At 32.3% G+C, this 23,672-nt stretch overlaps 3 protein-coding genes across 4 annotated transcripts in view; all 3 read left to right on the top strand.

Moving 5' to 3' along the window:
- LOC143226808 (U4/U6.U5 tri-snRNP-associated protein 1-like) overlaps positions 1 to 8,264 on the top strand; it is a 58,419-nt gene extending 50,155 nt beyond the window's left edge. For both annotated transcript variants that reach the window (XM_076458245.1, XM_076458246.1), the window contains exons 14-15: positions 7,311 to 7,426; positions 8,179 to 8,264. The gene's annotated coding sequence lies outside the window, so the exon portion shown is untranslated. The remainder of the gene's footprint in view (positions 1 to 7,310; positions 7,427 to 8,178) is intronic.
- On the top strand, positions 3,206 to 19,481 carry LOC143227546 (U4/U6.U5 tri-snRNP-associated protein 1-like). Its single transcript, XM_076458980.1, has 9 exons — positions 3,206 to 3,271; positions 7,311 to 7,426; positions 8,179 to 8,264; positions 8,963 to 9,096; positions 15,104 to 15,262; positions 16,171 to 16,278; positions 17,498 to 17,557; positions 17,705 to 17,789; positions 19,390 to 19,481. Exons 1-9 carry the CDS (start codon positions 3,206 to 3,208, stop codon positions 19,479 to 19,481), a joined length of 906 nt encoding a protein of 301 aa, XP_076315095.1.
- A 597-nt stretch (positions 19,482 to 20,078) lies between these two features.
- LOC143226807 (U4/U6.U5 tri-snRNP-associated protein 1-like) lies at positions 20,079 to 23,422 on the top strand. The gene is made up of 3 exons (XM_076458244.1): positions 20,079 to 20,302; positions 20,671 to 20,798; positions 22,024 to 23,422. The coding sequence occupies exons 1-3, from the start codon at positions 20,201 to 20,203 to the stop codon at positions 22,046 to 22,048; spliced, it is 255 nt and encodes an 84-aa protein (XP_076314359.1). The 5' UTR covers positions 20,079 to 20,200; the 3' UTR covers positions 22,049 to 23,422.
- The last annotated feature ends 250 nt before the right edge of the window (positions 23,423 to 23,672 follow it).

Raw genomic sequence — 23,672 nt, 5'->3', positions numbered from 1 at the left:
AGCATGCCACAACCTTTTTGTACATTCTAAATTTAATTAAATCTTAATAGATACAAATAAAGTACCATTGAAATACAGTTAATAAATGAAGTTTGAATATCAGTTAAGTTTTTTCAAACCATCAGTTTTCACTCTAGTGTACGAGAATTGTGGTATTTCCTCTCTACATTTTTCAAACCATCAGTTTTCACTCTAGTGTACGAGAATTGTGGTATTTCCTCTCTACATTTTTCAAACCATCAGTTTTCACTCTAGTGTACAAGAATTGTGGTATTTCCTCTCTACATTTTTCAAACCATCAGTTTTCACTCTAGTGTACAAGAATTGTGGTATTTCCTCTCTACATCTTTCAAACCATCAGTTTTCACTCTAGTGTACGAGAATTGTTGTATTTCCTCTCTACATTCTTCAAACCATCAGTTTTCACTCTAGTGTAATGAGAATTGTTGTATTTCCTCTACACATTTTTTCAAACCATCAGTTTTCACTCTAGTGCACAAGAATTGTATTTCCTCTCTACATTTTTCAAACCATCAGTTTTCACTCTAGTGTAATGAGAATTGTTGTATTTCCTCTCTACATTTTTCAAACCATCAGTTTTCACTCTAGTGCACAAGAATTGTGGTATTTCCTCTCTACATTTTTCAAACCATCAGTTTTCACCCTAGTGTACAAGAATTGTTGTATTTCCTCTCTACATTTTTCAAACCATCAGTTTTCACTCTAGTGTACGAGAATTGTTGTATTTCCTCTCTACATTTTTCAAACCATCAGTTTTCACTCTAGTGCACAAGAATTGTGGTATTTCCTCTCTACATTTTTCAAACCATCAGTTTTCACCCTAGTGTACAAGAATTGTTGTATTTCCTCTCTACATCTTTCAAACCATCAGTTTTCACTCTAGTGTACGAGAATTGTTGTATTTCCTCTCTACATTTTTCAAACCATCAGTTTTCACCCTAGTGTACAAGAATTGTGGTATTTCCTCTCTACATTTTTCAAACCATCAGTTTTCACTCTAGTGTACAAGAATTGTGGTATTTCCTCTCTACATTTCTCAAACCATCAGTTTTCACTCTAGTGTACAAGAATTGTGGTATTTCCTCTCTACATTTTTCAAACCATCAGTTTTCACCCTAGTGTACAAGAATTGTGGTATTTCCTCTCTACATCTTTCAAACCATCAGTTTTCACTCTAGTGTACAAGAATTGTGGTATTTCCTCTCTACATTTTTCAAACCATCAATTTTCACTCTAGTGTACGAGAATTGTGGTATTTCCTCTCTACATTTTTCAAACCATCAGTTTTCACCCTAGTGTACAAGAATTGTTGTATTTCCTCTCTACATCTTTCAAACCATCAGTTTTCACTCTAGTGTACGAGAATTGTTGTATTTCCTCTCTACATTTTTCAAACCATCAGTTTTCACTCTAGTGTACAAGAATTGTGGTATTTCCTCTCTACATTTTTCAAACCATCAGTTTTCACCCTAGTGTACAAGAATTGTGGTATTTCCTCTCTACATTTTTCAAACCATCAGTTTTCACTCTAGTGTACAAGAATTGTGGTATTTCCTCTCTACATTTCTCAAACCATCAGTTTTCACTCTAGTGTACAAGAATTGTGGTATTTCCTCTCTACATTTTTCAAACCATCAGTTTTCACTCTAGTGTACAAGAATTGTGGTATTTCCTCTCTACATTTTTCAAACCATCAGTTTTCACTCTAGTGTAAAGAATTGTGGTATTTCCTCTCTACATTTTTCAAACCATCAGTTTTTACTCTGGTGTACAAGAATTGTTGTATTTCCTCTCTACGTCTTTCTTTTTCTCTAATTTATTTACCATACCTCCCAGAAGCACAGAATTATAATTACTTATAATATGGTTATTAATCAGGAAAAGCACATTTTTTTAACTTTCAATATTATTTGTTTACAGAGCCAGAAACTAAAAAACCAGACCTCTCCCTTACCACACCAACTTGTCACAGCAACTTTGTTTCACAGTTGCTAATAGTTCTGTCTTATGTTTTACACTATGCTGTCTTCTATATAGAGAATTATACTTAAACTTTATACCCACTGGAAACACCTTAATGAACTGAGATGAATAATTAACTCCTCATATTGTATATTTAGAAAACCAGAAAAATTCATTGTAGCTACAGTACGTTGTCTGCTGTTTTAAATGTTATCATTGAGTGTTTTTTAGATGCATTACTTAAGCTAAAATTATCTACTGTAGTAGAACAATTGGTATTAAAAACATGAACAAAAGAGAGGCTTAAGTTACATTGACATTTGAGAGCAGAAATGAACAACAGGTAAATATTATATTTTGTTTTCTGTGCATTTTACTTATTTATTATTTTTATTATTTATTTATTATTATAAAAGTAACTGAAAGGTAAATATGAGAAACTTTTAGGGTGAGATTAGGTAAAAATATTGAAAACAAGTTCTTCAGTATGGATGAGCATTACAGAATTTGGTACTGTAATATTATGAGCTGCATGTTTGCCAAATGATTTACAACTTGTGTGGTAGGATTATTAAACATGGTTCATATTTCAGTAGAATAATAAAATCAAATAAATGCACACTGTTACAAGTTTTAATCTTTTTGGAATGAACAGTTTATGGTTGCATGTTGAAATTCGTGATCTTCCTAGAAAGAAAAACAAAAATAAAAGATAATTTATATTTATTTAATAATTGTTTATGATGGTTTTGAGGTATTTCAAATTGACCTACACTGTACAGAATTAGGGGAGAGAAAGTAACAAATGAAATTCTTAAAGCTTTTCTGAAATAAAAACTTGATATTTATTTAAGAGGTTTTAAATATTACTAAAGTGAAATCTGTGAATTTTCAGGTGACAAAAAGTATTTTTAATTTTAACATGGAAATGATTATTAATATGGAAAATTTAATACTGTGTGAGAGTTTGACTTCCTCCATTTGCTAAGATATTTTTAGAAAACAGAATTAATTAAAACATCTGATTTCGTGTGTGTGTGTACAATAGATGTGTAATGATTTCTGAAAGCTTGCAAAATTTTGTGAAGATGTGCAACAAAATATTATTGATTACTTTGTTGTGGTTATGTATTAGGTGCAATGCACCTAACTGTCATGGAAGGTGCTAAACAAACAATACTGAATTTCGTACTGTTATACTTGTCATATTTCATAAAATGTCATGGCTTTTGTGATGGCTGTGCCATATGCTGTTGCTGATTTAGATAACTGCACATGGTTGCCACCAGTTTGTTTGTTATGACTAAGTTTAGGATGCATTTGGTGAGGCTGTGTTAACCCATGATGGAGGCTCAGAGACTGAAACATATTTAGTTTAACATTTCAATCTTGAGAAATATTAGTATGTATATAGTTTTACCATGTTAATAAGAAAGAAAAAATCATTTATGAAACTAGAGGATGGAAAATGGTAAAGACAGTACACTTATTATGTTTTGATTTTCTCTCACGTCACGAAATAATATTTTAATGTTTTATAATTTCAGTTCATGGCTTGTGGCTATTAAAAAATATGTAAATAAAGTAAAAATCTAGAGATTGGATATTCACCACAATATCTGGCTGGCAAACCTCTACCCTTTAATATGTGCTGTTACATGCCAGATATGTGGCAGAAATAGTGCCGTTACATGCCAGATATGTGGCAGAAATAAAAACCTGCTTTGAATCATTTTATTCACACAAACCAGTACATTTTGTTACATTTCCACACAGGATTAGAAAGCTTTTCCAGTATTGATTTGCATACAAGAAAATATCTTGTTTTTCAATTATAATCATGTGTATTTATAAACTACTTGTGTAAGCTGTGGAATGCATAATGGAAATGTTATTTGATTAAATTGTGGATTATAAATTATGCAAATAGTTTTATTTATATGCATTGCCAAGGTTTAAAAATAAATAACAAACATGAGTACTGTCCTTTCTGTAAGATAAATATATCAGTACTTATTGTTGTGAAAGTTTTATAAACTTTCTGGTTTCTCTGTATAAAATTTTCTATGAATTATGTGTTTTGATATGACTCGGTCCTTTCTGGTTTCTCTGTATAAAATTTTCTATGAATTATGTGTTTTGATATGACTCGGTCCTTTCTGGTTTCTCTGTATAAAATTTTCTATGAATTATGTGTTTTGATATGACTCGGTCCTTTCTGGTTTCTCTGTATAAAATTCTCTATGAATTATGTGTTTTGATATGACTCGGTCCTTTCTGGTTTCTCTGTATAAACTTTTCTATGAATTATGTGTTTTGATATGACTCGGTCCTTTCTGGTTTCTCTGTATAAAATTTTCTATGAATTATGTGTTTTGATATGACTCGGTCCTTTCTGGTTTCTCTGCATAAACTTTTCTATGAATTATGTGTTTTGATATGACTCGGTCCTTTCTGGTTTCTCTGCATAAACTTTTCTATGAATTGTGTGTTTTGATATGACTCGGTCCTTTCTGGTTTCTCTGCATAAACTTTTCTATGAATTGTGTGTTTTGATATGACTCGGTCCTTTCTGGTTTCTCTGTATAAACTTTTCTATGAATTATGTGTTTTGATATGACTCGGTCCTTTCTGGTTTCTCTATAAAATTTTCTATGAATTATGTGTTTTGATATGACTCGGTCCTTTCTGGTTTCTCTGTATAAACTTTTCTATGAATTATGTGTTTTGATATGACTCGGTCCTTTCTGGTTTCTCTGTATAAACTTTTCTATGAATTATGTGTTTTGATATGACTCGGTCCTTTCTGGTTTCTCTGTATAAACTTTTCTATGAATTATGTGTTTTGATATGACTCGGTCCTTTCTGGTTTCTCTGCATAAACTTTTCTATGAATTATGTGTTTTGATATGACTCGGCCCTTTCTGGTTTCTCTGTATAAACTTTTCTATGAATTATGTGTTTTGATATGACTCGGTCCCTTCTGGTTTCTCTGTATAAACTTTTCTATGAATTATGTGTTTTTATATGACTCGGTCCTTTCTGGTTTCTCTGTATAAAATTTTCTATGAATTATGTGTTTTGATATGACTCGGTCCTTTCTGGTTTCTCTGTATAAAATTTTCTATGAATTATGTGTTTTGATATGACTCGGTCCTTTCTGGTTTCTCTGCATAAACTTTTCTATGAATTATGTGTTTTGATATGACTCGGTCCTTTCTGGTTTCTCTGTATAAACTTTTCTATGAATTATGTGTTTTGATATGACTCGGTCCTTTCTGGTTTCTCTGTATAAAATTTTCTATGAATTATGTGTTTTGATATGACTTCGGTCCTTTCTGGTTTCTCTGCATAAAATTTTCTATGAATTATGTGTTTTGATATGACTTCGGTCCTTTCTGGTTTCTCTGCATAAACTTTTCTATGAATTGTGTGTTTTGATATGACTTCGGTCCTTTCTGGTTTCTCTGCATAAACTTTTCTATGAATTGTGTGTTTTGATATGACTCGGTCCTTTCTGGTTTCTCTGTATAAACTTTTCTATGAATTATGTGTTTTGATATGACTCGGTCCTTTCTGGTTTCTCTATAAAATTTTCTATGAATTATGTGTTTTGATATGACTGGTCCTTTCTGGTTTCTCTGTATAAACTTTTCTATGAATTATGTGTTTTGATATGACTCGGTCCTTTCTGGTTTCTCTGTATAAACTTTTCTATGAATTATGTGTTTTGATATGACTCGGTCCTTTCTGGTTTCTCTGTATAAACTTTTCTATGAATTATGTGTTTTGATATGACTCGGTCCTTTCTGGTTTCTCTGCATAAACTTTTCTATGAATTATGTGTTTTGATATGACTCGGCCCTTTCTGGTTTCTCTGTATAAACTTTTCTATGAATTATGTGTTTTGATATGACTCGGTCCCTTCTGGTTTCTCTGTATAAACTTTTCTATGAATTATGTGTTTTTATATGACTCGGTCCTTTCTGGTTTCTCTGTATAAAATTTTCTATGAATTATGTGTTTTGATATGACTCGGTCCTTTCTGGTTTCTCTGTATAAAATTTTCTATGAATTATGTGTTTTGATATGACTCGGTCCTTTCTGGTTTCTCTGCATAAACTTTTCTATGAATTATGTGTTTTGATATGACTCGGTCCTTTCTGGTTTCTCTGTATAAACTTTTCTATGAATTATGTGTTTTGATATGACTCGGTCCTTTCTGGTTTCTCTGTATAAAATTTTCTATGAATTATGTGTTTTGATATGACTCGGTCCTTTCTGGTTTCTCTGCATAAAATTTTCTATGAATTATGTGTTTTGATATGACTCGGTCCTTTCTGGTTTCTCTGTATAAAATTTTCTATGAATTATGTGTTTTGATATGACTCGGTCCCTTCTGGTTTCTCTGAATAAACTTTTCTATGAATTATGTGTTTTGATATGACTCGGTCCTTTCTGGTTTCTCTGTATAAACTTTTCTATGAATTATGTGTTTTGATATGACTCGGTCCTTTCTGGTTTCTCTGTATAAAATTTTCTATGAATTATGTGTTTTGATATGACTCGGTCCTTTCTGGTTTCTCTGCATAAACTTTTCTATGAATTATGTGTTTTGATATGACTCGGTCCTTTCTGGTTTCTCTGTATAAACTTTTCTATGAATTATGTGTTTTGATATGACTCGGTTCTTTCTGGTTTCTCTGTATAAAATTTTCTATGAATTATGTGTTTTGATATGACTCGGTCCTTTCTGGTTTCTCTGCATAAAATTTTCTATGAATTATGTGTTTTGATATGACTCGGTCCTTTCTGGTTTCTCTGTATAAACTTTTCTATGAATTATGTGTTTTGATATGACTCGGTCCTTTCTGGTTTCTCTGTATAAACTCTTCTATGAATTATGTGTTTTGATATGACTCGGTCCTTTCTGGTTTCTCTGTATAAACTTTTCTATGAATTATGTGTTTTGATATGACTCGGTCCTTTCTGGTTTCTCTGTATAAACTTTTCTATGAATTATGTGTTTTGATATGACTCGGTCCTTTCTGGTTTCTCAGCATCCTTAGAAATGAGTGATGTAAAAATGAATGAAACTACAAAATTTCAAACTGTTGGTATAATAAATAGTGGAGGCTAGTTACAACCTTTCTTTAGGATATGCTATGTACAGTGTTGTCTGTATTATTCTCAAATTAAAGATCTTGAATGTATGAAGTAGAACAGAATTATTGTATTTGTCTCCTGTTAGAATGCAGCAGTTAAGCTAGTATCTGTTACTTTTGTTCTTTGTGTGTTATATTCATAGGAACTTCCTGATTCCTCAGGTGCGGTTCAGAAAGTCCAAAAAGAAAGTGAGAAAAGTGCGTAAACGGGGAATTCTAAAGCCAGACGATTTGCTACCACTTCCAGAACAGACTTTAACCAGTCACTCGGGGTCAACGTAAGAACATTCACATTTAAGAGAAGTGTAAATATGCCTTTAAGATGACACAAAAAAAATTCTGTAACTGATAGAAAGTCGAATCTTCACAAGTATCAGATGTAACCGAGTTTAATTGAATGTTAATCAAGCATCTTTATTTTTACAGTAATTTTCTTCCGTAAATCATCTGGAGACTTCTAAGGATAGACAGTTAACTTGGTTAAATTATCTATAAGCATTTATTAAATGTGTAATTATTACATCGAATGAGCAGTTAAATGAAATTATGGTCAAACACTAATGGCCCAAAAAATGAGTGTTTCCAGTAGGTATGTTTTTATTCTAAGTAATCAAAATATTGACATTATGAGTATTTCATTTATAAAAGGTTATTCATCTTGATCAGTTAGCATCAAGACTTACAAAATTATCAACCAATGAAAACATGTCTTTCATTATCACCATTCTAAGTTTCTTGTGAGAACAATCAATTAGTTTTATGTATTCAATTAATATGCCCAACGATTATTGTTGTTTAAGATTTGTAACACAAAAATTAATTTGTGGATTTCTCCGTGGACTTTTCGTTATGGTAAAATACTTTTAATGTGAAGTCCAGGTATAATTCTACTAGCCCAACTATTACTTACTTTGCCCTATATTACATCTACATATAGGAAGTGAAATAATAATTGTGATGCATGTGTGTTTACACTGACAAAGAAACTATTTAAATGCAGTAAGTTCTTGTCCACTTTCATAACATCCAGATCTGTAGATCAAGAGTCCGTATTAGAAGCAGAAGATGACAGTAAGAAAGGAGAAGATGTGGAAATAGATGAAGCTGAATATAGTGGTAATTAATTAGATATCTAAGCTACTTATGATGATTTATTTGAAATAACTTTTAACACTAATGAATATAAGATTCCTCGTAATGTGATTAAGAATCGATGCTTTCTCATCTATATATGAATAAAACTTTCATCATTTTTCCTTTTTTAACTCAAGTGTTGTTTATTTAACAATACCTTTATTCTGCCAGTTTTGTAACACCATAGGTTACTCTTAAGTATAAAAAATTTGTTCTCAGTGATTTTAAAGGTTCTATAAAGTTATCCACAGTAATAGATGTATCTTAAGTTTAATATTGATAGCTGTATTATTTAGAACAGATTTGTACAATGGAGAGCGGCTTGTAATAAAATCAGTCCAATAAAGAAAGATTCACTAAGTAAGGAACAGTTTTTGTTTTATGTATTCAAATCAAGTGAAACCATCTCAAATTAATTTGTATAATTTTTTTCTTTAAAGAATGTTCAATTATAAATTACTTGTATGTAATTTCTGGCATCAGTTAAGGTATTTTAGGTAAGTTTACAAATTGGAACAAGTTTCTTTTCATAGAATGTCATACATTTGCTGCAGCAGATCAGATCGTTTCACAAAATTAACAATATTTCAAAAGGTAAAGACTTTGTAAGGCAAAATCCTGGCATATAAAAAAATCTACACTAGAGCTTTTATTTTAAAATGTTTCAAATTTATAAACAGAAATAGTTGGCCCAGAAGAAGATTTGACTGGAGTGTTTGTTGAAGAGGACCATGCTGAATCAGAACTTCAGTCTGCCTTGAACAAAGCTCGTAAGCTGAAACAGAAGGAGTCTCTTAATACAGGAATAGAAAAGGCAAGCATAATAACCATTCTGGATTTCTTTACAGCATGCTCTTTCAAGCTTTAGTCTTACTTTGTGATGAGGTAACATGTGATGAAAACCTAGTGTTTCATTCTTGAAGTACTACATAATAACCATTCTCGATTTGTTTACAGCATGCCATACTCTTTCTAGCTTTAGTCTTACTTTGTGATGAGGTAACGTGTGGTGAAAACCTAGTGTTTCATTCTTGAAGTACTACATAATAACATTCTGGATTTGTTTACAGCATACTCTTTCAAGCTTTAGTCTTACTTTGTGATGAGGTAACGTGTGGTGAAAACCTAATGTTTCATTCTTGAAGTACTACATAATAACATTCTGGATTTGTTTACAGCATACTCTTTCAAGCTTTAGTCTTACTTTGTGATGAGGTAACGTGTGGTGAAAACCTAATGTTTCATTCTTGAAGTACTACATAATACCATTCTGGATTTGTTTACAGCATGCCATACTCTTTCAAGCTTTAGTCTTACTTTGTGATGAGGTAGCGTGTGGTGAAAACCTAGTGTTTCATTCTTGAAGTACTACATAATAGCATTCTGGATTTGTTTACAGCATACTCTTTCAAGCTTTAGTCTTACTTTGTGATGAGGTAACATGTGGTGAAAACCTAGTGTTTCATTCTTGAAGTACTACATAATAACATTCTGGATTTGTTTACAGCATACTCTTTCAAGCTTTAGTCTTACTTTGTGATGAGGTAACATGTGGTGAAAACCTAGTGTTTCATTCTTGAAGTACTACATAATAACATTCTGGATTTGTTTACAGCATGCTCTTTCAAGCTTTAGTCTTACTTTGTGATGAGGTAACATGTGGTGAAAACCTAATGTTTCATTCTTGAAGTACTACATAATAGCATTCTGGATTTGTTTACAGCATACTCTTTCAAGCTTTAGTCTTACTTTGTGATGAGGTAACGTGTGGTGAAAACCTAATGTTTCATTCTTGAAGTACTACATAATACCATTCTGGATTTGTTTACAGCATGCCATACTCTTTCAAGCTTTAGTCTTACTTTGTGATGAGGTAACGTGTGGTGAAAACCTAGTGTTTCATTCTTGAAGTACTACATAATAGCATTCTGGATTTGTTTACAGCATACTCTTTCAAGCTTTAGTCTTACTTTGTGATGAGGTAGCGTGTGGTGAAAACCTAGTGTTTCATTCTTGAAGTACTACATAATACCATTCTGGATTTGTTTACAGCATACTCTTTCAAGCTTTAGTCTTACTTTGTGATGAGGTAACGTGTGGTGAAAACCTAGTGTTTCATTCTTGAAGTACTACATAATAACATTCTGGATTTGTTTACAGCATGCTCTTTCAAGCTTTTGTCTTACTTTGTGATGAGGTAACGTGTGGTGAAAACCTAGTGTTTCATTCTTGAAGTACTACATAATAACATTCTGGATTTGTTTACAGCATGCCATACTCTTTCAAGCTTTAGTCTTACTTTGTGATGAGGTAGCGTGTGGTGAAAACCTAGTGTTTCATTCTTGAAGTACTACATAATACCATTCTGGATTTGTTTACAGCATGCTCTTTCAAGCTTTAGTCTTACTTTGTGATGAGGTAACATGTGGTGAAAACCTAGTGTTTCATTCTTGAAGTACTACATAATACCATTCTGGATTTGTTTACAGCATGCTCTTTCAAGCTTTAGTCTTACTTTGTGATGAGGTAACATGTGGTGAAAACCTAGTGTTTCATTCTTGAAGTAATACATAATAACCATTCTGGATTTGTTTACAGCATGCCATGCTCTTTCAAGCTTTAGTCTTACTTTGTGATGAGGTAACATGTGGTGAAAACCTAGTGTTTCATTCTTGAAGTACTACATAATAACCATTCTGGATTTGTTTACAGCATACTCTTTCAACCTTTAGTCTTACTTTGTGATGAGGTAATGTGTGGTGAAAACCTAGTGTTTCATTCTTGAAGTACTACATAATACCATTCTGGATTGTTTACAGCATGCCATACTCTTTCAAGCTTTAGTCTTACTTTGTGATGAGGTAGCGTGTGGTGAAAACCTAGTGTTTCATTCTTGAAGTACTACATAATAACCATTCTGGATTTGTTTACAGCATGCCATACTTTTCAAGCTTTAGTCTTACTTTGTGATGAGGTAACGTGTGGTGAAAACCTAGTGTTTCATTCTTGAAGTACTACATAATAACATTCTGGATTTGTTTACAGCATGCCATACTCTTTCAAGCTTTAGTCTTACTTTGTGATGAGGTAACGTGTGGTGAAAACCTAGTGTTTCATTCTTGAAGTACTACATAATACCATTCTGGATTTGTTTACAGCATGCTCTTTCAAGCTTTAGTCTTACTTTGTGATGAGGTAGCGTGTGGTGAAAACCTAGTGTTTCATTCTTGAAGTACTACATAATACCATTCTGGATTTGTTTACAGCATGCTCTTTCAAGCTTTAGTCTTACTTTGTGATGAGGTAACGTGTGGTGAAAACCTAGTGTTTCATTCTTGAAGTACTACATAATACCATTCTGGATTTGTTTACAGCATGCTCTTTCAAGCTTTAGTCTTACTTTGTGATGAGGTAACGTGTGGTGAAAACCTAGTGTTTCATTCTTGAAGTACTACATAATAACCATTCTCGATTTGTTTACAGCATGCCATACTCTTTCAAGCTTTAGTCTTACTTTGTGATGAGGTAACGTGTGGTGAAAACCTAGTGTTTCACTCTTGAAGTACTACATAATAACCATTCTGGATTTGTTTACAGCATGCCATACTTTTTCAAGCTTTAGTCTTACTTTGTGATGAGGTAACATGTGGTGAAAACCTAGTGTTTCATTCTTGAAGTACTACATAATAACATTCTGGATTTGTTTACAGCATGCTCTTTCAAGCTTTAGTCTTACTTTGTGATGAGGTAACATGTGGTGAAAACCTAGTGTTTCATTCTTGAAGTAATACATAATAACCATTCTGGATTTGTTTACAGCATGCCATGCTCTTTCAAGCTTTAGTCTTACTTTGTGATGAGGTAACATGTGGTGAAAACCTAGTGTTTCATTCTTGAAGTACTACATAATAACATTCTGGATTTGTTTACAGCATACTCTTTCAAGCTTTAGTCTTACTTTGTGATGAGGTAACGTGTGGTGAAAACCTAGTGTTTCATTCTTGAAGTACTACATAATAACATTCTGGATTTGTTTACAGCATACTCTTTCAAGCTTTAGTTTTACTTTGTGATGAGGTAACGTGTGGTGAAAACCTAGTGTTTCATTCTTGAAGTACTACATAATAACCATTCTGGATTTGTTTACAGCATACTCTTTCAAGCTTTAGTTTTACTTTGTGATGAGGTAACGTGTGGTGAAAACCTAGTGTTTCATTCTTGAAGTACTACATAATAACCATTCTGGATTTGTTTACAGCATGCCATACTCTTTCAAGCTTTAGTCTTACTTTGTGATGAGGTAACGTGTGGTGAAAACCTAGTGTTTCATTCTTGAAGTACTACATAATACCATTCTGGATTTGTTTACAGCATGCTCTTTCAAGCTTTAGTCTTACTTTGTGATGAGGTAGCGTGTGGTGAAAACCTAGTGTTTCATTCTTGAAGTACTACATAATACCATTCTGGATTTGTTTACAGCATGCTCTTTCAAGCTTTAGTCTTACTTTGTGATGAGGTAACGTGTGGTGAAAACCTAGTGTTTCATTCTTGAAGTACTACATAATACCATTCTGGATTTGTTTACAGCATGCTCTTTCAAGCTTTAGTCTTACTTTGTGATGAGGTAACGTGTGGTGAAAACCTAGTGTTTCATTCTTGAAGTACTACATAATAACCATTCTGGATTTGTTTACAGCATGCCATACTTTTTCAAGCTTTAGTCTTACTTTGTGATGAGGTAACATGTGGTGAAAACCTAGTGTTTCATTCTTGAAGTACTACATAATACCATTCTGGATTTGTTTACAGCATGCTCTTTCAAGCTTTAGTCTTACTTTGTGATGAGGTAACGTGTGGTGAAAACCTAGTGTTTCATTCTTGAAGTACTACATAATACCATTCTGGATTTGTTTACAGCATGCTCTTTCAAGCTTTAGTCTTACTTTGTGATGAGGTAACATGTGGTGAAAACCTAGTGTTTCATTCTTGAAGTCCTACATAATACCATTCTGGATTTGTTTACAGCATGCTCTTTCAAGCTTTAGTCTTACTTTGTGATGAGGTAACATGTGGTGAAAACCTAGTGTTTCATTCTTGAAGTACTACATAATACCATTCTGGATTTGTTTACAGCATGCCATACTCTTTCAAGCTTTAGTCTTACTTTGTGATGAGGTAACATGTGGTGAAAACCTAGTGTTTCATTCTTGAAGTACTACATAATACCATTCTGGATTTGTTTACAGCATGCTCTTTCAAGCTTTAGTCTTACTTTGTGATGAGGTAACATGTGGTGAAAACCTAGTGTTTTATTCTTGAAGTACTACATAATACCATTCTGGATTTGTTTACAGCATGCTCTTTCAAGCTTTAGTCTTACTTTGTGATGAGGTAACATGTGGTGAAAACCTAGTGTTTTATTCTTGAAGTACTACATAATAACATTCTGGATTTGTTTAGAGCATGCTCTTTCAAGCTTTAGTCTTACTTTGTGATGAGGTAACATGTGGTGAAAACCTAGTGTTTCATTCTTGAAGTACTACATAATAACCATTCTGGATTTGTTTAGAGCATGCTCTTTCAAGCTTTAGTCTTACTTTGTGATGAGGTAACATGTGGTGAAAACCTAGTGTTTCATTCTTGAAGTACTACATAATAACCATTCTGGATTTGTTTACAGCATGCCATACTCTTTCAAGCTTTAGTCTTACTTTGTGATGAGGTAACGTGTGGTGAAAACCTAGTGTTTCACTCTTGAAGTACTACATAATAACCATTCTGGATTTGTTTACAGCATGCCATACTCTTTCAAGCTTTAGTCTTACTTTGTGATGAAGTAACGTGTCTTGAAAACCTAGTGTTTCATTTTGAAGTACTACATAATAACCATTCTGGATTTGTTTACAGCATGCCATACTCTTTCAAGCTTTAGTCTTACTTTGTGATGAGGTAACATGTGGTGAAAACCTAGTGTTTCATTCTTGAAGTACTACATAATACCATTCTGGATTTGTTTACAGCATACTCTTTCAAGCTTTAGTCTTACTTTGTGATGAGGTAACGTGTGGTGAAAACCTACTGTTTCATTCTTAAGTACTACATAATACCATTCTGGATTTGTTTACAGCATGCTCTTTCAAGCTTTAGTCTTACTTTGTGATGAGGTAACGTGTGGTGAAAACCTAGTGTTTCATTCTTGAAATACTACATAATAACCATTCTGGATTTGTTTACAGCATGCCATACTCTTTCAAGCTTTAGTCTTACTTTGTGATGAGGTAACATGTGGTGAAAACCTAGTGTTTCATTCTTGAAGTACTACATAATACCATTCTGGATTTGTTTACAGCATGCCATACTCTTTCAAGCTTTAGTCTTACTTTGTGATGAGGTAACGTGTGGTGAAAACCTAGTGTTTCATTCTTGAAGTACTACATAATACCATTCTGGATTTGCTTTTACCTTTTTATTTCACTCCTTGTTGGGTATCAGATTTTACTTCTTATGTACAATTGTAAAATTTGTTCCAATTTTTAAACCAATCGAGTTTTTTACAAACTTTGAATGTAAAGTGTTTTCACAGTTTTTTGTTGTGTTGTGACAAATTTTTTTGTTACTACATAATAAATGTATCATTGAAGAAAAAACCTGCTTATATATTCCTTCATTCTTATAACTAATTACCATAACACTGTGTTGTATTACCAACCAGGTTAGAGGTAATTTTTACATGTAAAATTTTTTGGTTTATTCCTATGTCTACTTGTTATGTTTTAGTTATGAAAACTTTTATTGGTAACTAATTTCATTTGCATTTTCAGGTGGCTGAGGTTGCCCTTAAAAAGGAACCTAAACAGGAAGAATCTGCTGAGAAAATTGGGAGCATTGTCTTAAACTCCACAGCTGAGTTTTGTCGAACCTTGGAGACATTCCCACTTATGGGATGTCGGAAATCGAAGGATGAAGCTGATGAAATCATGGTTAGAATTTCTGTAATGTTGATTTTATAGTAGACAGAGTTTAATAATATTGTTAACCCTGTGCCAGTCAGAACTTCTTACAGAGATACATTAAAAATTTAACTCTCAACACGGTCTTGATCAATTTGACCTTGTAACTAACCCCAAAAAAAAAAAAAAGAATCTGAATTTCCTTTTGTTATATCTAGAATGACTTTAAATTGTAACATGAAACCACATTAGTTCATCCTAAGTAGCTTTAAGTTGGCCAGGCATGGCCAGGTGGGTTAAGGTGTTCGACTCGTAGTCTGAGGGTTGCGTGTTCGTTTCTCGGTCGCACCAAACATGCTTGCCCTTTCAGTCATGGGGGCATTATAATGTAATGATCAATCCCACTGTTCACTGGTAAAAGAGTAGTTCAATAGTTGGCGGTGGGTGGTGATGACTAGCTGCCTTCCCTCTAGTCTTACACTGCTAAATCAGGGACAGCTAGCACAGATAGCCCTCAAGTAGCTTTCTATGAAATTCAAAACAAAGAAACAAACAGACTTTAAGTTGTAACGTCTTTTCATAATTAAATTTTATTCTTTTGTTTCCATCCTCACCATGATAAGTTGTAATTCACTTGAAGCATGTGCAGCTCACATTATGCTATTGAATTACATACATTATTTATGTGTTACTCACATGTGTGCCTCATGAAACATTTTTTGTTATAATATTATTTATTTTACCTAATCTGATCTTAACTAACCTAAAAATATCTCTATTCATACTAGTTAGTTAATGTTTAACAATAATTTACTTACCCACTCTTCTTTGTTTTGGCTATCAGTTGGAATTATACCTGAACTTACATATACTAATGGTAATAGTGCACTAAATAATTTTAATGTAACTGAATGATGTGTGTCTTCCTCATCTCACAGGACTTCGAACGGGAATTGATGGAGGAACAGCAACTTAAAGAATTAGAAGCTCAAAACCGAGGAGCTTGGAATGAAGTTGATATTGATGACAAACCTGTGGAGATTAATGTGAGTAAACATATGTTTAATAAAGATGTCTTGAACTTCATGTGATATCAGTCCTTTCCAAATGTCTTACTTAGGTTGTAATACATGTGTAATCACTGTATTCATTTCAACACAAATGTTTTAAATATATTTGCACCCAAATCCTTTCTTGCATTTTAGCTCAGGTTTAGGTTTGTATGATGTATCTTTTATTTTTATTGCACCAAAGATTGTACTATAATTACTATGAAATTTTTCTAGACTCTGTAAAATTATATAAGCCATTAAAGTGTGTGTTGATGATGTAATTGTGTTATAGTATGGCCTTTCATTCTTTTCCATGTATTCTTGATTTCAGCTACTTCATTGTCACTCATAATTGTGTTTCATATTTATTAATGTAACAGCTTACATCAAATGTTTAAAATAATTTAGCATTTTAATATCTCTTATCCTTGTCCATCTGCTAATATAAGTACAAAGTATTTAGTTTTGTTTATAAAAGTTGCTTTTGTATTCTTTTGGAAATTACATACAGTTTCACCCCTCCCTTTCCCCTAGTGTCTAAAATCATGCTCAGATGAATTCCACATGACTAGTTTCATGTTAAAAGTGCATTTTTTTGTAAAGCAGAAAGGAACTGTTGAACTAACTACTGTAGTAAAATAAAAAAGCACTGGAACCAATAAAATTCATTGTGTATAACCAGTACAAAACAATGAAATAGATTATTGAAAGATGTGTGACATTATAACTAAACATTTAGTAATCTTTGGTCTGGGTAAGGAAGAATAGAAGAGCTTTATGGTAAACAGATTGCCTAAAAGAAAATAATTCAAAGATTTAAAATGTTTCATTTGTGACGTTATTAGCTTTTGAAACTTGAAAGTTGCAAAGCGAACTGTGTAGTCTGTTCAATTTTACAGTTTTGGTACCATCAACCTAGATAATTAATAGTTATCAAACTATCTGAATTAAAAATAAGTTACAATCATGTTTACAGGCCACTTATTTGTAGCTTTGATTTGAATGTTCACAAGATTTATTCACACTAGAAAATTCAAGTAATTTTAGAGCGTAACTTCCAATTAGTTCTCGTTTGCTACTTCCAAATTAGGGATGACTATTGCGTATAGCCATTGGGTAAATTTTCATGAAATAAACAAAACAAATACCCCACCGTCATTAATAATTATGACTGGGGAGAGTGAAAATGCTAACATTTCAATTATATCTTCAGGTGACCGGAGGAGAGAAACCAGATGAAGCTTGGGATAACATGATGATGGTATTTGCCCTTGTAAAAATGCACTAGATACTGTGTTCAAAAGGTTTTAATTAAAGGTTGTACCTTACATCTGAACAGATAATAACATGATGCTTAACATGTTATAAATTACAACTGTTGTTGAAACATTTGACAAACTGTGAATTGTTTTCTACCTAGAACCAGGAAAGTATTCCAATCTTAGAAGAAGAACCAGATGTTAGCACTGGAATGGCTGCAGCCCTTCAGTTAGCAATGAAGAAAGGTATTGTATTATACTGTGTACATGTTGACATATCACAATGAAGAAAGGTAATGTATTATACTGTGTACATGTTAACATATCACAATGAAGAAAGGTAATGTATTATACTGTGTACATGTTGACATATCACAATGAAGAAAGGTATTGTATTATACTGTGTACATGTTGACATATCACAATGAAGAAAGGTAATAATTATACTGTGTACATGTTGACATATCACAATGAAGAAAGGTAATGTATTATACTGTGTACATGTTAATATATCACAATGAAGAAAGGTAATGTATTGTTCTGTGTACGTGTTAACATCACAATGAAGAAAGGTAATGTATTATATTGTGTACATGTTGACATATCACAATGAAGAAAGGTAATGTATTATTCTGAATGTTCTCGTCTGTGTAAATGTTAACGTATCACAATGAAGAAAGGTAATGTATTATTCTGAATGTTCTCGTCTGTGTAAATGTTAACGTATCACAATGAAGAAAGGTATTGTATTATACTGTGTACATGTTGACATATCACAATGAAAAAAGGTAATGTATTGTCCTGTGTACAAGTTGACATATCACAATGAAGAAAGGTAATATAATATTCTGTGTACGTGTTAACATATCACAATGAAGAAAGGTAATGTATTGTTCTGTGTACGTGTTAACATCACAATGAAGAAAGGTGATGTAATATTCTGTGTATATGTTGACGTATCACAATGAAGAAAGGTAATGTATTATTCTGAATGTTCTCGTCTGTGTAAATATTAACGTATCACAATGAAGAAAGGTAATGTATTATTCTGAATGTTCTCGTCTGTGTAAATGTTAACGTATCACAATGAAGAAAGGTAATGTATTATTCTGAATGTTCTCGTCTGTGTAAATGTTAACGTATCACAATGAAGAAAGGTAATGTATTGTTCTGAATGTTCTCGTCTGTGTAAATGTTAGCGTATCACAATGAAGAAAGGTAATGTATTATTCTGAATGTTCTCGTCTGTGTAAATGTTAACGTATCACAATGAAGAAAGGTAATGTATTGTTCTGAATGTTCTCGTCTGTGTAAATGTTAACGTATCACAATGAAGAAAGGTAATGTATTATTCTGAATATTCTCGTCTGTGTAAATGTTAACGTATCAATCTTTCTTAAAGAATCACCTATTGTGAAATTGTTTTTAATAATGTGCTGTCAGTTAAACATCTGTTCTCAACATTCCTTGATATTAAATATTTATACAACTTAATGTATTCTTTTTAAAACCACGTTAGATTTGAGCTCTGAATAGAATAATTCAGTTTTAACTTTCTGATTGGAAAAAGCTGTTTTTATATTAAATAACTGTATATTTTTGCACTGACTCTGTTTATTTCTAAATATTAAAATTTCTTTGTCATATAAATATCAATGTTTCAGTGATACAGATATCTTAATATCAAGGTTAACAGTGATAAAGATATGCTTTTGTTAATTTTCAGCTTAGTTACATTGTCCTGTACCAATTTATTTAATTCTAATGTGTGTATAAAACACAATACTTGCAGTTACCGAAAACACTTTTGTATTGATTTAGTAAAGTCATTATCTCACTGTAATAGGATACTTGGAAAATGAGGTAAAGAAACCAGTTAGTGCCCAAAGACATAGTGATCTTCAAGCTCAGAGCTATACCATTGAAGAAAAGTTTTAGTAAGTATTTCAGCCTATTAATGTTTCACCTCCTTACCTTCCTCAAAAAAAAATCTTTTAGAGAAAATGTATATTCACAATTACGAGACTGTTGCTAAGTAACGTGTGTCCATCAGAGACTGAAAACTGAAAATTGGTCTGGTAATAATTGCAGGAAAACTTGTAGGTTTATAAATTGATTAACCAATTGAATATTCCGTTTGTTTCCCTCTAATACCAGTTATTTTAATGTGAAGTGTAGTCTAGTTTACAGAATGAAATGCCTTTTCTCTTGTAGAAAACTTGGGTTGGGTGGTTACAGTTATGACAAAATCTATGAATGGATTAGAGATAGTGTTTTGAAAGTACCAATTCAAAGCTTTAAAATCGTGCTTAATTTGTATGCTGGCAGTTATCTCTGTTCTTTTTGCCTAATCCTTTTATTAAACACAGAAATGTGAACTGTTCAGATAGATTTATGAAAAAACTGGGTTGTGGCGTATAATTTTAATTTTAACATTTTTTCTATTTGTTATAATAATTTTATTACTTCTGGCTAATCTTTGACATAAGCGACATTAAAGCTCAGTTGGTTATCTTAACTTCGCACTTCTTTCAGTGGCGACGACAAAGCGTCTCAGAGATCGTTCGTATGAGGTCCACTGTCAGACTTCAAAGATAAAGAAGGGTACAAACCTGATGTGAAGCTGGAGTACATAGACGACAGCGGTAGACTGCTTGATGCTAAAGAAGCTTTTAGCTACCTCAGCCACAAGTTTCAATGCAAGGGTCCAGGGAAAAATAAAGTGGATAAGCGTGCAAAAAAAATTGGAACAGGAAGCAGTAGGTTCCACTTTTGTGATAATGTATCTGTTTCTTATTTCATGATGTGTCTGATTTGTGCTGTTGCTCTTGAAATATTTTAAGGGTAAAATGTGAGGTTAAATTGATCCAAATTGTACTTATTCAAAAGCAAGAAGGTGAGGTACTTTAAAACTGTTTCTTTACTCTATAATAAAGTAAAATAATTCTTGAAAGCGTATTTCAAATGATCTGTTTCTTATTTGACTTAATTTCTTTTACCAGCAGTCTAGAAATTTAAATAGCTGTGATTATAAACTGTCTAACTAGGTGCCCAGTAAAATATTCAGCTTCTATTTGATATGTGTATTTAACCAGTCTGAATATATCTGGTTTGTTTTATTATCTAGAAACTGCGACAGATGAGTTCCACTGACACTCCTCTGAACACTGTAAACTTGATGCAGGAAAAGCAGAAAGAGCTTCAATCTCCATATCTGATCCTGAGTGGTGGAAACAAAGCTCTATCACTAACACAGTGAGTACATTACAGATGCTGTTTCTTACCACCACTCAACATCTTTTGTCATTGAAAAGAGTTTACATCATTCACGGCAAAAGATAGTTACTGAATATTGTTGGTTAATGTGTTGTTACTTCTGCCATCAGAAGTGATGGAGGTTATGTTTTCACTTCTGTGTGTATTTTTTAGCAGGAATCTTAAGAACAGCTGAACGGATTTTTGTGACCTTGACATAATAAAAAGTATTTCTTTACTATTAGGTATGATTTTTTACACTATTCGTGCTCTATAGCTCAGTCAAAAATAATCAGATTGTGATGAAACTTGGTGGATATGTGTAGAGTGGTGCTGCTCATTGTTCTGCCAAAACAAAACTGTGTCTGTTGATAACAATGAAGATATGGACACACTTTGTAGATTTTAAAAACCAGTTATGATCAGTGCTGTATGTTGGAGGTGAGCACTCTACAGAATTCCCCTTAAGTTATGATATGTGTTTATGTACCAGTATTTAAATATGTTTTAAGTTTTTATATAAATTAACACTCCTACGAAAAGTGGGGCCTACTAGGCCCCAGAGTAACTTGAAAGGTTATTAATATTAGGCTAATAATTTTGTATTTAAATGAAATTGCCATTTAAATCCATTAATGAATGGATTAACGAGATTCCCACTGTCCCTATCTACTATCTAGCGAAACCACAGCCAGGGGAACGGGCTTGGAGAAATCAGGACTAGAAACGTCTTTTCGTAGGAGTGTTAAAAAACCAGTTTTTAAAGTGTAATTGTGAACCTGTTGTTCGTTTGATAGTGAACTAACTCTATGTTATTAAGTGAGTAGACAAATGTACAGTTGTTGGTATAACCACCACTTGCAATCTTCTTTGTAGCTGATACGTGAAACTTTTCTATTTACGTGTAGCTACCGGTTCATGTTGTGTTGGTGTCTAAAATGTATTGTGCAAAATTTTACAATTTTGGAATGATTGGTCTTACATCAGTTGTTTACTCATAACTTTTGATTTTTGAATGAATTTGTTTGAGTCTGAATCTTCATGTAACTAACTTGTTAATAACATGATAAGACTGTTGAATGAACTTGTTGGTAACATGATGCTGAACCTAAAATCTTTGTTGAGTGAGCTTATTTGTATGACAAGAATAAATCTGAAACTTTGTTATTGTTCAACACAACACTGACAGTAAATATTTTCACAATAATTTCTTTTGTTCTTCCAGGACTACAATAATTAAACCCAAGTGATTTGTCTTTGTATGGTGGAAAGTGGACACCACATCCAGTGATACAGGTTGATGACAGAAGACTAAAAGTGGACACCACATCCAATGATACAGTTTGATGACAGAAGACTAAAAGCTACTTGCATTTCTGAATTAAGTTGCTTACTTACAGATCAGTGATTTTTAACAGCAGAGGAAAAATAATTTTGAAGTTTCAAGTTCTTTTGCTGTGCTATAAAATTCTGAAATAACCACTTAGTTTTGTTGTAGGATAAACCAGTTGTCACCACTACCATTTTTTTGGTTGTTTTCCTGCCAATGGGATACAACTGTGTAAAACAGTAATCACAGAATTATTTTACTTACTGAAATGACAATTCTTTCATACTATCAAAGTCGTATTGTAATTGTGAAAAGAATGGTTTAGACACACACACCTTACTGACAAATTTTCTACTTTTATGGATTTGACTTCATAAAGGTATTAGATGCTAAGCCTAAATTTTTCACTGTGTTTATGATATTTCAAAAATAGTTCATTTGGAATTAGTGTTTTAATTAATGGATTTCAAATAAAAGTAAATTCAGCTCTCTGAGTAGTGTACATATGAAATATGTTTTATGTCCTCTGGTGGTATTTGCCTGAACAGCATGGCTAACAAAATAAACTGTTGTTTTTCCTAATAACATTAGAAATGAAGTTTCCCATGTGAAGGTTAATGTGTAAATACCTTTGTGATTCATTTGATGTGGAATTAAAACTTTTTTTTTATTTAAAACTCAGTAACCAATCTGTTATTCAACTGATTCCTTATTTCACAATTTTAAAACCTCCAAGTTTCAAAATAAAAATATTTTCTGTAATATTTTTCACACACGATGTATTTTTGGTTTTTATTTCTCATAATTTTATTAATCTCTTTAGTTTTATTGTTTTCAGATACTTAAAACAAATGTTATGTACAAAGTGATTATTGTAGTGTCTTGTTCTATCATAACAAATTGGGAGTTGAGTTGATAAAGAACATGTTAATATTAAATAAATATTAAAACAAATTGGCTTGAGAGTTCACAACCTTAAAACGATTACATCTTTGAAACTGATGTGGAATGTTATAGGAAGTTCTTAGGTGCAAAACCACAATCATAACTTTGATATACTGTATTGTTAAGAGATTTCAAAAACTGGTTTTTACAAATTAAAAAAACAAAAAAGATAACTCACTGATAAGTATATTTATAATATTTTAGCCATAGTTTTCTTGTCAACAGATGTTGTATTTAACAGTTTCTAATGATTGTATTTGTTTTAAAGTATGCACCTGAATGAACAAAAATGGTTCATTAAGTGATTAAATGAACAAAGTCTCGAACATGTGAGATTTGACAAAAAACAGTAGCTAGTTTGTGTGATTATATGCATGCGGTTCTGGTCAAGTTTGTTTTTCAAAATATTTTTAGCTTGCTATTAATAAATTCTTTCGACTAGATAAACTACAGTAAGTTAATAATTAGGGTTTCATTTAATTATTTATTTTATGGTTTTTTTGGTTTATAATTTTTTTTAAAGTCCATTTCAAATTAATGATTTATCTTGATTGTTGTGTCAGTGTTAAGTTCCATTTTGGGGATCCAAGGTTCAAGAC

This window comes from Tachypleus tridentatus, chromosome 9 (assembly GCF_004210375.1).
Source record: "Tachypleus tridentatus isolate NWPU-2018 chromosome 9, ASM421037v1, whole genome shotgun sequence".
Taxonomy (NCBI): domain Eukaryota; kingdom Metazoa; phylum Arthropoda; class Merostomata; order Xiphosura; family Limulidae; genus Tachypleus; species Tachypleus tridentatus.
This window is presented reverse-complemented; position numbering and strand designations above follow the sequence as displayed.

What these genes read in the sequence shown, in the direction of transcription:
- LOC143227546 (XM_076458980.1), top strand. Translation starts at nt 3,206, where the DNA reads ATGGCTTTTGTGATGGCTGTGCCATATGCTGTTGCTGATTTAGATAAC. An exon ending in TTAATACAGGAATAGAAAAG is followed by an intron (nt 9,097 to 15,103) that starts GCAAGCATAATA and finishes TTGCATTTTCAG; the next exon opens with GTGGCTGAGGTTGCCCTTAA. An exon ending in ATGAAGCTGATGAAATCATG is followed by an intron (nt 15,263 to 16,170) that starts GTTAGAATTTCT and finishes CTCATCTCACAG; the next exon opens with GACTTCGAACGGGAATTGAT.
- LOC143226807 (XM_076458244.1), top strand. Translation starts at nt 20,201, where the DNA reads ATGCTAAAGAAGCTTTTAGCTACCTCAGCCACAAGTTTCAATGCAAGG. An exon ending in AAAAATTGGAACAGGAAGCA is followed by an intron (nt 20,303 to 20,670) that starts GTAGGTTCCACT and finishes TTTATTATCTAG; the next exon opens with AAACTGCGACAGATGAGTTC. An exon ending in AAAGCTCTATCACTAACACA is followed by an intron (nt 20,799 to 22,023) that starts GTGAGTACATTA and finishes TTGTTCTTCCAG; the next exon opens with GACTACAATAATTAAACCCA.